The sequence below is a fragment of the Phyllostomus discolor genome, chromosome 13, assembly GCF_004126475.2.
Source record: "Phyllostomus discolor isolate MPI-MPIP mPhyDis1 chromosome 13, mPhyDis1.pri.v3, whole genome shotgun sequence".
In the NCBI taxonomy this organism is placed as follows: Eukaryota; Metazoa; Chordata; class Mammalia; order Chiroptera; family Phyllostomidae; genus Phyllostomus; species Phyllostomus discolor.
In genome coordinates this window covers 24,177,889-24,191,731 of record NC_040915.2, presented here as the reverse complement: position 1 = coordinate 24,191,731, position 13,843 = coordinate 24,177,889, and the positions used below count along the sequence as shown (strand labels likewise).

At 40.3% G+C, this 13,843-nt stretch overlaps 1 protein-coding gene across 5 annotated transcripts in view; it reads right to left on the bottom strand.

Moving 5' to 3' along the window:
• Positions 1–13,843, bottom strand: part of MRPL22 (mitochondrial ribosomal protein L22) — a 29,203-nt gene that overhangs the window by 11,637 nt on the left and 3,723 nt on the right. For 4 of the 5 annotated variants that reach the window (XM_036014462.1, XM_036014460.1, XM_036014461.1 and 1 more), the window contains 3 exons: positions 7,236–7,371; positions 970–1,035; positions 105–182 (listed from right to left, as the gene is read on the bottom strand). In XM_036014462.1, coding sequence (XP_035870355.1) covers positions 105–182; positions 970–1,035; positions 7,236–7,371 — 280 coding nt within the window. The remainder of the gene's footprint in view (positions 1–104; positions 183–969; positions 1,036–7,235; positions 7,372–13,843) is intronic. The other variant, XM_036014463.1, reaches the window with a different exon arrangement.

The following is a 13,843-nucleotide window of genomic DNA, read 5'->3' as shown; positions in this document are numbered from 1 at the left end:
CTGTATCCTACAGCCTATGCATTGACACCCGGAAATTCAGAACTTAGGCTGAGCTGAACACCTGCAAGCCACCTGTGCAGCCCTTGCCCCAAGTCTGACTTTACCTCTTTGATTATCTGGGCGCCTTTCTTGTCACTGAATTCCAGTTGAGCCAAAGCCTGGTCAATGGACATTCCTTGAATCTAGAGTTAAAGGGTGGCAGACAAGAAAAAATAAATTCGTTTACAAAGTCAATGTTCTCCTTTCAATGAAAAGCAAAGGCCTTACATAATCTAACTTCTAAAAATAGCTAAGTAGTTATAAGTCAATTATATCCCAATGAAACTGGGAAAAAAAATTTAATTGAAACAGTTAAATAAATGCAGGTAGAAGAAAAGTTTGAGAAGGAATGCCACCCTCATTAAGTTATAATCAAGCTTAAACATGTCCACCATAAAACCTGGACTGTTAGTAGTTCAACAGAATTAAAGGAGAGAGCAGCCATGGCAGAGAGAGGTCACGGCTGGCAGGGAGCACGCTGAGCACTGAGGGCAGCCCTTTCTTTCTCCTGCGGGGTAAACGCATCACATGCGTATTTGCTGTGCTCGTCTCCACTCATCCCTATATTTCATTAAAAAAAAAAAACACAACTACTTAGCAATAGTTTTGAAACAGGCTGAATCAAGTTACAGGTGAGTAAATCTGCTTTCTGGATTCTCTGGCTACAGCCAAATTCCTGATGCCTGTGTTCTAAATATCTATGTATCCAATGTGACATAGTTTCTCAGAAGAAAGATAAAAATTAGGCATAATTATTCATCTCTGGGCAATCATCTTTGGATTACCTACCAATTGTCTGAACATGCAGTTATACTCCTCACTTTTTAGAGAAATTGTGGCAAATTTTTTTGATTCTTCAAATCCTGGGTGGAAAGTTATAACTTAGCTTCTTTTCCTAAGTATTACATAGTAATAGTCACTTTAGCTTACCAATTTCGCCAAATACCACATCTTGTCTTTGCTGTACTTTATTTGTCTTCGACAATGGTAGATTTCCTGCCAGGCAGAAAAAAACTTCAGCAAGTTTATATCAACAAAACAGTAACATACTGTTAATAAAGTTTTGACTTTCTATGCCCAAAAAGATGCTACCATAAGAAATAAAAACATTATTAAGATTCTGCAGATTCCTTTTCCCTAAACAAAGTTATATATTTTCCAAAGTCTTGCTATGATAAAAAAAAAATTACAAAGGGAAAAATAGAAACTATACGATGGCTAGTTTGTGCCAATATTTGCTATATTTTTTATCTAGTGAAATAGTAAAAGCTTTAAGTGAAAAGCATTTTTAAAAACATTTAGTTGGTGAAAAGAACAAAAGTAAAGGTACAAGATAAAAAGAGTTCTCTGTCAGCGAAGAGAACAACTGTGAAATGGAGAAAACAACTGTTTCCATAGGAAAGCCAGTACTCTGGGCATCTGGTCAAGAGCACAGGTACCAGAATCCGACTGCCTGGGTTGGAATACTAGCTCTACCACTTCCTACTACAGGGCCCCAGCTACTTAACCTCTCTCTGCCTAAATTTCTTCTTTAAAATAAAGGTAACAGTGCCTACCTCATAAAACTATGAGTAAAGACTAAATAAAACAGCCTACATTAAAGAAGCACCTTACACTGCCTAGCACATGGTAAAGCCTTAGTAAATGTTAGCTTTTGTTACCTTCTATTTACCATGGTAGGTATATCCTATTTAATTTGTCAAAGCAATCATCCATTAAAGAATGTATAGTTTACAAAGCAATTATCAGGCCCATTACTGCATTTGATCTGACACACTGAGCTGGGAGGGGAAACATTTTACAGTCCTTTCACGAAGTGAAAATCGGAGAATCAAAGGACTGTCTGAGACCCCAGAGCCTGTGAGAGACAGGGCCATGATGGAGGCAACCACGCCCTGTGGGAGGTCCGTGCGCACTCCCGACGCAATGCTGGGGGCCCACCGCCCGAGTCCCCCTCTGACTGCGAAACCCACGTCCTTTCCACTACCAAGTGCTATTAAATAACCTACATAGTAAGTGAAGGAAAGTTAAACTAGGATATAATGTCCAAAATAGTTATCCGAACGAAGTAAAATTAGGTCTAAATTATGAAACATATGAACCAGCAACTACACACTGCCACTTTAAAAGAATCAGGAAACATTTGTTAAGGCATGCAATAGCAAGGACACCTCAGAATTTTCTAGCATTCTGACTCCCGCAGGAAATTTTCAAATGCCTTAGAAATAGCAGTTGTCTCCAGTGGCCACCTTTTAATCTGTAGCAGATTTCATCAGAGTTGCAAGAGAAGCTGACAGGCTGAAAACTGTAGCAGTACCCTAATTACATTTTCAGCAGTCAAGTGTCCTGGGGAGCACGCGCGAGGAAAGAAGAACTGTCGTGCCTGATAGTATTAATCTGCAAAAATTAATACACTCAAAAAAACCTTTTATATAAAAATCTTTCAATTCTTGGTATCCCATGGCAGCCTATCTTTAAACCTGAATTGCATATGATTATCTTCAAATTGTGTAAAAAGCATACTGTAATCCTGGCAAGAGCATGGGAAAAAAAGGAACTCAAGAGTTTACAAAAAAGGGGAAAGTTATTCAATCATCCTCTTCTAAAACTAGAAAGCTCAACATTTACTCCATGCAGGTATAATGTCTGAGGACACTTTCCAAAGAAAAACTGAAGTCTCAGTCAATAAGCCTAGCATGGCAAGTTAAGTGGCAAAGCTGGAGGTCAGAGGCCTGGTTAAATACCACCGACAGGAGCTCACTGTATGGCACAGGAGGTACAGTCAGGGTATAATGCACAAAATGGCTATCCAACGAAGTAAAAGTCAGTCTAAGTCACAAAACATCAAAGCCAGGAACTTCTAAAGAAGTTAATTTATTCTTAAATGCATATAATAACTCAAATGACAAAAAAAAGTGTTACCTAATAAAAGTCCCTGCAAGAACTTCATGGGAATCCACATTAATAATGGATAAGCAAGACTTTTTATCAATATTTTAATGAATCCGTGAATTGAAATATGGCTGTTATAGAAATAGTTATTCAAACAGTTTTGATGTGCAGTGTGGGGCAAAAGTAGGTTTACAGTTCGTATGGAAAATAAAACAATAATAAATAACAATACAAAAATAAACTGTTCCACATACTCAGCTATAAACCTACTTTTGCCTCACGCTGCAGTCTCACCACACTTTTAACTGACTTAACATAGCCTTGTCCTCAGACACTGCAAAAGCAAACTCAAGCCCAAATTAAAAAGTATGACTATCTATAAAGAAACTGTATTAATTTCTGTCTTATTTTCTTTACCATGATGAAATCGCATGTAAGCTAAGTCTACACAGGAAACTGTATTATTTGGGAATTTGTGCTAGCTAAATTAGACACGTGGTCTTAAAAATAACGAGAGTGGCCTAAAACATGCCTAAACTGATGACGTTCGCTTTAACTTATGCCCCTAAGACGCACTCGGTGCCCACCCACTATCATTTGTTCAACTACATGTACTGATGCTGAAGGTCAGGAGGAGGCAGAATGGGAAACACTATCTGGCCCTCTGTTAAGATAGAAATAAAGCCAATGTTTAAGATGTCTGCAGCGAGCAGACTGGCAAATCCAAGGGCAATGCACGTGATGGCCCAGTGTATGAACCGTGGCTAGATGAGTAAATTATTTTCTGTTGATAATGTGGGTATTTGTGAAGGGCACTAATATTTTAGTCATAATAGGTATTAGTGATACACCAGTGTCAATTTACCAAATACTATAAGTATAAAGTCAGAAAATGTTAAGGTATTTTCCAAAAGTCCCCGAAAGGATTACTCACTAAAACAAAATCTGTGCAAAACAGAAAATCAAATGACCTATATAAAATAAAAGTGCCTATATAAAATCAAGCCAAAAGTCTTCATACAGGCACTTGTACAATAATGAGGAGAAACGATACAAAAAAGTTACCCAGGGACTTCCTGCCAAGATGGAGGCGTAGGTAGACACACTGTGCCTCCTTGCACAACCAAAATAAGGACAACAACAATTTAAAAACAAAAAACCAGTATTGACAGAAAACTGAATTGTATGAAAGTCCGACAACCAAGGAGTTAAAGAAGACACATTCATCCGGACCAGCAGGAGGGGCAGAGTTGGGTGGTCGGGTGGAGAGGACTCTCAGCAAGGTGGTTGACTGGGCGGTCCCACATTCGTGGGCAGATAAACCAGGCGAAACTAGGAAGCAAGACGGACTGTGCAACCCAGGGTCCCAGTGAGGGGAAATAAAGCCTCAAAACACCGAATGAAAACACCTGTGGGTGTTGAGGTGCCAGGAAAGACTCCCAGCCTCACAGGAGAGTTAGTTGGAGAGACCCACGGGGTCCTGGAACATACACAATCCCACCTACTAGGGAATCAGCACCAGAAGGGCCCGATTTGCTCAGGGGAAGCGGGGGAAGTGACTGAAATCCAGCAGAGAGTGGAGCAAGTACTATTGGTCCCTCTGAGGCCCCTCCCCTACATACAGCATCACAACACAGCAAGGGGGGTTGCCCCACCCTGGTGAACACCTAAGGCTCTGCCCCTCACTACAAATAGGTATGCCAAGAAGACAAAAAAAAAAATAAATGGCCCAAATGAAAGAACAAATCAAAACTCCAGAAAAAATACAACTAAGTGATGAAGAGATAGCCAACCTATCAGATGCACAGTTCAAAACACTGGTAATCAGGATGCTTACAGAACTGGTTGAATTTGGTTTCAAATTAGATGAAAAAATGAAGTCTATGCTAAGTGAAATGAAGGAAAATGGACAGGGAACAATTAGTGATAGGAAGGAAACTGGGACTCAAATCAATGGTGTGGACCAGAAGGAAGAAAGAAACATCCAACCAGAAAAGAAGGAAGAAACAAGAATTCAAAACAATGAGGAGAGGCTTAGGAACCTCCAGGACATCTTTAAATGTTCCAACATCCAAATTATAGGGGTACCATAAGGGGCAGAGGAAGAGCAACAAGTGGAAACGTTATTTGAACAAATAATGAAGGAGAACTTCCCCAATCTGGCAAAGGGAATAGACTTCCAGAAAGTCCAGGAAGCTCACAGAGTCCCAAAGAAGTTGGACCCAAGGAGGAACATACCAAGGCATAATTAGCTTAGCCAAGATTAAAGAGAAGTAGAGAATCTTAAAAGCAGCAAGACAAAAGGAGAGAGTTACCTACAAAGGAGTTCCCATCAGACTATCAGCTGATTTCTCAAAAGAGACCTTACAGGCAAGAAAGGGCTGGAAAGAAGTATTCCAAATCATGAAAGGCAAGGACCTACACCCAAGATTGCTCTATCCAGCAAAGCTTTCATTTAGCATGGAAGGGCAGATAAAGTGCTTCCCAGATAAGGTCAAGTTAAAGGAGTTCATCATCACCAAGCCCTTATTTTATGAAATGTTAAAGGGACTTACCTAAGAAAAAGAAGATAAAAAACATGTACAGTAAAATGACAGCAAACTCACAATTATTAACAACCACACCTAAAATAAAAACAAAAAACAACCTAAGCAAACAACTAGAACAGGAACAGAACCACAGAAATGGAGATTACATGAGGGTTAGCAACAGGGGAGTGGGAGGGGGAGAGAGAGGGGAAAGGTACAGAGAATAAGTAGCATAGATGGTAGGGAGAAAATAGACAAAGGGAGCGTAAGAATAGTATGGGAAAAGTAGAAGCTAAAGAACTTATATGTATGACACATGGATATGAACTAAAGGGGGGGTGTCGAGGGGAGTGAAGGGGGAACATGGGACAACTGTAATAGCATAATCAATAAAATATATTTTTTAAAAAAGAACACAATTGCTGCCCAAAAATTAATTAAATGAGAAAAGAAAAATAAAACATAAAACTGTACTAATTCAGACCAATACCTAGACAGCAATTGAATCTTAATAAAATTTATGCTGTCAAGCTCATATAAAAACTAAGCAAATGAAAATACTTGGATGATACTGATTAGCAGAGACTTCAATCCCAAAGGCCTTTAAAAGATGTGTTCTGAACTGTATGATTTATAATCAACACAGTAATTCTATTTCTAAAGTACTTAGCAGTTTATTTTCTTAAGGATTCAAACATTCCCATCTTGTTTATGCTATTACCACTTGCTTAAACTTTTTAACAGATGTAAATATATTCAACAGAAAATTCACATTAAGCTGGAAATTAGGCATATCTCAAACAAGAGCAATCACAAGCAATTGAAGAGGGTAAGAGAATTCTGAGCAGCTAAAAATAAGATAAAGCTTGATTAAATTCAAACCTTAGGTTCAAAGGTTTGTAAACTATAAAACAACCAAGTGTATCTATTTTCAAATATAAAACATTGGAAAACCATATATGATTTCAATATTGGCCAATGGTTTAAGTCATTCTTGCCAACTTCTCATGCTCCATTCTCCAGAATTCATTAGGAAGCCCTGGCTGGTGTGGCTCAGTGATTTGGGCATCGCCCTGCAAACCAGAAGGTCACTGGTTGGGTTCCAGTCAGAACGCATGCCTGGGTAGCAGGCCAGGCCCCCCGCCGGAGGCGTGCGCGTGGCGACAACTGATGTTTCTCTCATGCAATGATGCTTCTCTCCCTCTCTTTCTCCCTATCCTTCCCTCTAAATAGATAGATAGATAGATAGATAGATAGATAGATAGATAAAATCTTTTTTAAAAAATTCATTAGGAAGCCTCTTGGAGTCAAAAATCAGCAAACTCAAACTAGCTCAGTTTTCGAGTCAAGGCCTCCATCCAGGAAGTCAAGGAAGGCAGACAAATACAATCTTTTTAAACTTCCAAAGAGATAAATCGAGTATACTTTTTTTATCCATTGAAGAATCATGCCAATTGCTGTACATTTTTTTCTTTTTTTAACATGGAATAATAAACCATTGCTAGCCACACAAGAGTGGGAATTCTTCATCAGAATTTAGAAATCGGCCCTGGCCAATGTGGCTCAGTTGGTTGGGTGTCATCCTGCACAGCAAAAGGTCACAGGTTTGACTCCCAGTCAGGACACTTGCCTGGGTTGCAGGTTCAGTCCCCAGTCAGGGAATATGCAGAAGGCAACCAAACAATGTTTCTCTCCCTCTCTTTCCCCCTCCCTTCCCCCATCATCTCCAGAATCAAGAAAAAAATATGTTAGAAATTAGTTCTACCCCAAACTTACTGCTGGTCTCCGAGGTTCTCCAGGCAGTTGTGGAGGGTAAACAATTTTATTCTTCTTCTCCCATCTTCGAGAAACATCCAGAGAAGCACTTGTGTGGATGTGTGACTGGGGTAAAACACTCTGAGATGAAAGAAGCCTGTAAAACAACAGACACTTAGAATCTTCTGAACCATCTCAGCTTCATTTTGACAGAAACTACTTAAGGATCTCAAGTGGAAACATTCTAGATAATATTCACTAATACTTATTTTGAAATAGAGTTTCAAAATAAGATGGGGGGAGAGTAGAGGCTGCTTTTACATAAAATAGCACAAAGAGCTAGTTTATTGAAGGCTAAGAAAAGTAAAAAGTTAACAACTTGTATAAGTCAAATAATAAATATTCACCCGAGATCTCTTGCTCTCACTAGCGAATAAATATTGACTGTATTATAAGTCAGCCCAGCTCGAAAGCAGATTTAAAGAACATAATGGATCCCTGACTCGATGTGTGGATTTCCTCAACTTTGTCAGGTAAGAAGACAAAGCATCATTTTGCAATCCCTAAGAAATTAATGGATAGCCACCGTGATGTGTCTCCCAATGGAAGAACATACCACCCACCATCCATGAAACAGTCCTTCCACAAAAAATGAGCCTGAACCGATCAAGCCTCTACATTCAATACAGGAAATACAGAGGCAGGGGAACGTATCAAACAACACCAGGAGAATGCACTCAGCAAAATACAAGCTTTACAAACTCAACAAGACAAAAATCCATTTTCTTCAACAAACTATAAGCAGAGGGGTAGGGGGAGAGAGCTGAACAAAGAACCTACAGATTAAGAGACTTAAGAGAAATAATTCATTTCAATGTGTCAACTATTATCAATGGTTAAGTAACTACTCAACCACTGGAAATTTGAATGTTAAATTGGCATCTGATTCTTCTTTATGAGATACGCAGTGACATATTTATGGATGAAATAACACAGGGGCTGGAATTTGTTTCAAAATAAGATGGGGGGAGAGTAGAGGCTATGGATACAACAAGATTAGCCATGTGTTAATAATTGTTGAAGTTGAGCGTTGGGTTCGTGGGGGTTCACCATATTGTTTGCTTTGTACACGTCTGGATATACCCAAGCAATGCAACAACCTTCCGAGTTTCCCTACTGCCCACAATACAGAACCCGAACTCCTGAATGAGACACAGGAGACCTTTCCCAATCCAACCCCAACCAGGCCTTTCTGCCTATTCACTTTACGACCTAGCCACACAGACACCATTTGTTCCCTGAACAAGGCAATACTTCCGTGCCTTTACACTTCTGCTAACACTATTTTCTCCTCCCTCATTGTCTCCTGAATGAAATGCTTATCCTGTTTAAAGCTCCACCTCAGATGTCACCTCATTGGGAAACCTCACCAAGTCCTCCTCCCAGGCAATCACTCCCTCAACTGTCTGGGCCCCGTGTTCTTGCCAGCCCCCCAGCAGCGAGTTGGACCAAGCGCTGTAATGATCTGGCTGCAGTCCGGTGAGTGCTACAGTCAGGGTACAGATCTGAGCACCGTAAGGGCAAGTCTGACACCCTTCGTGTTCCAGCACCAGGGACAGCATCTGGCAGTGGACAATGGGTAAATGTCTAACCCAGATGTCAGAGTTCGAAGTTGCTGTGTGTGGGCAGTTCTCACACGACATCCGCAACTGGGCGACATGCTTGGCAAGGCCTTTGTTTGTCGCCCTCACACCATGCAGACTACAGGATTTTCTAAATCGAATCTTCTCCTACTGGCTCACTTCTCCTTCTCTACCTCAAGTAACCATTTTATATCGTAATAGTAAGATCAGTGCCATCTAAGTACCTGACAAAATCTGTACCTTTCCCATCTGCATTTAAATTCCAGTGTTTTAAATGAAAAGCACAAAACTAGAACACATGACGTCAAAGGGCAGGATTTCCTAAAGAAACTATAAGCCAGGTGATGAGGGCAGAGACCATGGAGTCAAGCAGACCTGGATCCGAATTCTAACTCCAATTTACCAAGTGAATGATCTTGGGGAAGTCACATGACTTTCCAGATCTCCGTTTTCTCAACTGTAAAAGGAGTAATAATAGTAATCACATGACAGATTTCTTCAGAAGCTCCAATGAGATGCTGGAAGTTAAATACTTAATCTGATACTTACTAGGGTTCAATAAATTTTAAATATTTCGAATGTGGAGAATAATACTTCATTTTGCTGTTGGTAGGTGAATAATTAATGTGCTATATCCTACAGTGTGTGAAAGATGATAAACACTGATGGGTAGTATTAATTTTATTTATTTTTAAAAAATATGTTTACTGCTTTGAGAGAGAGAACAAGGCAGTGAGAGAGAGAGAGAGAGAGAGAAACCTTGATGTGAGAGAGAGACATTGACGACTGGTGGCCTCCCACACACTCCCCATCGGGGGACCAAACCCGCAACCTAGGTGTGTGCCCTGACTGGAGCCAAACCCCCAACCTTTCAGTGTATGGGATGATGCTCCAAGCAATTGAGCCACACTGGCCAGGGCACTAATATTAATTTTAAATTAGGCCCTCTGAACAGTTAATCTCTCCTGTTCTCAAAAAAAAATCCTGTGAACTATAAAGTTTGTTATTACACAATTTCAAATCTCATGTTCACAGTCATGATCACTTACGTTTCTACAAAGCAGTAATTAACTTTGGGTACACTAAGTCCATTACCTCTCTAGGACTCAGTTTCTTCATCTATGAAAAGAGGACTTGGACGACATCGTCTCCGGGGTCTCTCCCAACCCACCTCTGTCTCCATTCCAGTGGACATGAGAAAGGTATTTTGGTCATCTGAAGGACCAAGTATGTGTTTCTTATAAATCCCTATATCATAATCCCCCATATCTAGCGCAGTGTCTTGCACTCAATCCTCAATACATTGGATGAATTGATTATGATGCTTAATAAATTAAACACACTTTGTATTAATAATGACAACCCTTTATGAGTACCTACAACACTTTCAGGGCTCAAATTGTTCACAAAATGAATTATCAAGTAAACACAAAACTACTATAATCAAATTAAATTATTATTCCAAACTGGGTATTTAATTCAGAGGATTGGCTGTGGGAAAGAGGGGTGGGGTGGGTGGAGGGGGGCAAAAAGGAAAAAAATTGGGACAACTGCAATAGAATAAACAATTTTAAAAAGTATATTAAATTCAAAGTTCTTATGTGCCCTCTCCTGGCCAGCTCTTAGAATAACACTAAATTTAAAAATACAAAATGCAGCAATTGTAAGGTAAAATGGAAAATAAAACTAATTCAAAACTTGAGGCTTTTATCTTTTCTCACATCTTTTTATGTGAGAAAGCTTATGAAGGGGTCACTTGAGAAAAACTCAAGAAAGGGAAGTTGGTGGAATTAAAAAAATGTGGCATGGGTTATTGCCATTGTTCCCCAACAAAAACCAAGTTTTAAGTCTGCTTAGAGCTCCAGTATACTGTTAGCATTCTAAAGAACCAAAACAAGTTAAATCTTTTTTTTTTTTAAAAAAAAGCAGAAACACACCTACAATCAATTTTTATCATTTTGAAATTCAAGTCTCATCCCTAATAATAGCCTTTCATTTGCTAGGAATCTCAAATCCTTTGAACTTGACTGCGTCTTGGTAAAGTGGGTGAGGGTGAGGAGCTGTGTACTTTCCAGAGCACTTGTGCACCAATGTACACGCAGCTGGCCTGCAGTAAGGCGAGGCCCCAGAGCTCACGCACGGAGCAGGTGGTAGACTGAAAGTAATGTATGCAGCGCTTCCTTGCTCTCATTATTCCCGTGTTCCCTACCTCCCAATACTTGAGAAGTAAGTGTCAAGTATCACTTTTTGCATTGTACCCATAGTCTACAGGCATTGAAGAGGAGTAGATATAAGCCAAACTTTAGAATTAAGAGTTAATTCAGATAAGATAGAGACTCTGAAACTTCATAAAGTCACAATTGAAAGAACTAATACTTCCTATTTACTACTCAAAGTTCATTTTGAAATTCAGAACAAAGTATACTCAAGTCCCAAGTGAAGATAATACTGGCCTCAGGCTCAGTCTTGAGAATATCATGCTATTATATTCATCAAGGTAAAAAACTCTTTGTTCCAAATTTACTTCTGATAACATTAAGCTAATCCTACACTTGAGACTGAATAGAAGAACAGCCTCTCTCTTGCCTCATTTAAAATTGAAAAAACAGCAGGCTGATGTGATATGCATATTCTGGTAACTCAATATGAGAGTTATTTTGTGAAAGTCAAGGACAATCAAACAAGGAAACAGCTTTGCAAACAAAAAAAAGTTCAGTTCCAGCAAGTTTGGACGATGATGTGCTCCGTGTCTCAACCTCTGCACTGCTGACATTTGGGGCCAGATCACTCTTTGTGGTGGAAGGCTGCCCTGTGCTTTCTAGGGTGTTTAGTAGCACCCCTCACCTCTACCAACCAGATGCTAGTAACACACGCCGTGTCAGATGTAAAAAATAAAACTATCTCCAGACACTGCCAAATGTCCCTTGGGTGGCAAAATGGCCACCAGTTCTTAGCCGAAATGACAGTTAAAAAAAAAAAAAGAACAAAAATCAGGGCTAGTGTTAACAGAGCAGGAAGCCTGAGCTCTCTGCTCCGAAAGGTTCCCGTACTGGGCCATACATGTATGGGTGGGTAGGAAGCCAGATTTTCTCACTGTGTAAGCCAAGGTTAACTCAATGGCTAAATTTTACACTTTCATTCATAAACCCTGCCTGGCATTCCTATTACACTTCCTGAATCCATTTCCTCTACTTGCCCCTACAAACAAATATCATACCTCTTCTTGCTAGTCAAACCTCCATACCACCTCCCTCACCCTCAGTCTCAATGGAGAACCAAGTTTATTTAGCTCAGCTCCCACCACCTAATCTGTACACCTACCTGCATCCATGCCCGTACTTCCTTGCTACTGTCTGTTACAGTGCGTGAACAGTTTATGCCCCAGCTAGGACCACTCTCACCCCTTGTTCTCTAGATCCCATCCCCACCCACCTACTCAAGTATATTGCTCTGGCAATTCTTCCTTCCCTCTCACCATCAGCAATGTTTCCCCTCTACTGGCTCACGCCCACTGGCAAACAAATATACTCCAATGTCTCCCAACTTAATACCACCCTCTCCTAACCAGGTCCTCTAGCTACTGCCATGAAACTCTACTGTGTGCTGTACTAACCATTAGTGTGCACTCACTGCACGGCAGGCATTGCAGTACCTCACGCATCACAAACGGATACTTACGTTTTGCTGGGATGTCCCAGTGCAGCGACTCCTGGACTGAGGATCACACACACCGCTATGACTGTAATGTGCATTTTTCTGGGAAGATGCCCTGTGGCTTTTCTTATATTCTCAAAGGGGTCTGTGATTCAGATGTAAGAACCACTGTCTTAAAAAGCAAGAAATCACAACCCCTCCTATCACACAGTAAGATTTAATTAAGAGAGCACAAAATCAAAGTGGTTGTCAAATCTTGTTGGTCAGGGCAATCAGAGCACTGAGAGCAAAGCTGAATAAAAACTGGAGATAATTTTTACCCTTTACTTTAGAAAAGTCTCTTAAGAGTGATTTAACTAAATAGAAAAGTAGGCTAATTTATGTGTCCGTTTCTTACCTTCTTGCCAACTGTTATATAAAAGTGGGGCAATAGAGCCCTGGCTGGCGTGGCTCAGTGGATTTAGCACCGGCCTGCGAACTAAAGGGTCGCCGGTTCGATTCCTAGTCAGGACACATGTTTGGGTTGTGGGCTGAGTTCATACTAGGGGACTGAATGAGAGGCAATCACATATTCATGCTTCTCTCCCTCTCTCCCTCCCTTCCCCTTCCAAAAAAATGAAGTCTTTTGAAAAAGAAAGTGGGGCAATAGATAAAATATATAACCTCATCTAAGAGTTTCAGGTGGTTAATGAGATTGGTTCCAGCATAAAAATGTGATTCCTTGGGAAGGGCTTCGTGGCACCATCATCCCCACTGCACCTCCACCGTGCCAGGCACTGTACCAGACATCTCACTACTAATTCTCTTCTCACAACCACCCTCTAGCGCAGACATCACCCTCATTTTGTGAGATGAGGACACTGAGCCTCGGAGACATTAAGCAAAATGTTTAGGGACATCTGTCCTTGGCAGAGACCGCCTCTGACTTCTGCAGCCCAGTGTTTATTCAAATATGGAGATCACATGGCCATCATACTTCTCCCACCAAACTGCTAATTCATGACATTTCCAACTTGATTTTTCTTGTGGAGATTTTTAAACTGTGGACATCACAGTCACTAGTGCCTCCAAGCTTTTATACTAGCCCTTCATTTACAAACCACAGTAACATACTCTTCATTCTATTTGAACTCAAGTCCCCTCTTCCCAAAGAACTCCCCAGAGAAACCTCTACTGGGCCATTCACTCTGTCCTTCCATGGTGTGAAAGAACACTGTTTAAAGCCAGAGAACTTTTTTGTTTAGATCCTAGACTTGCTACGTATTAACTATGGAACCTTTAGTAAGGCACATTTCTCAATGCATCCATCAGTAAAATGGGAGAGTTGAAATC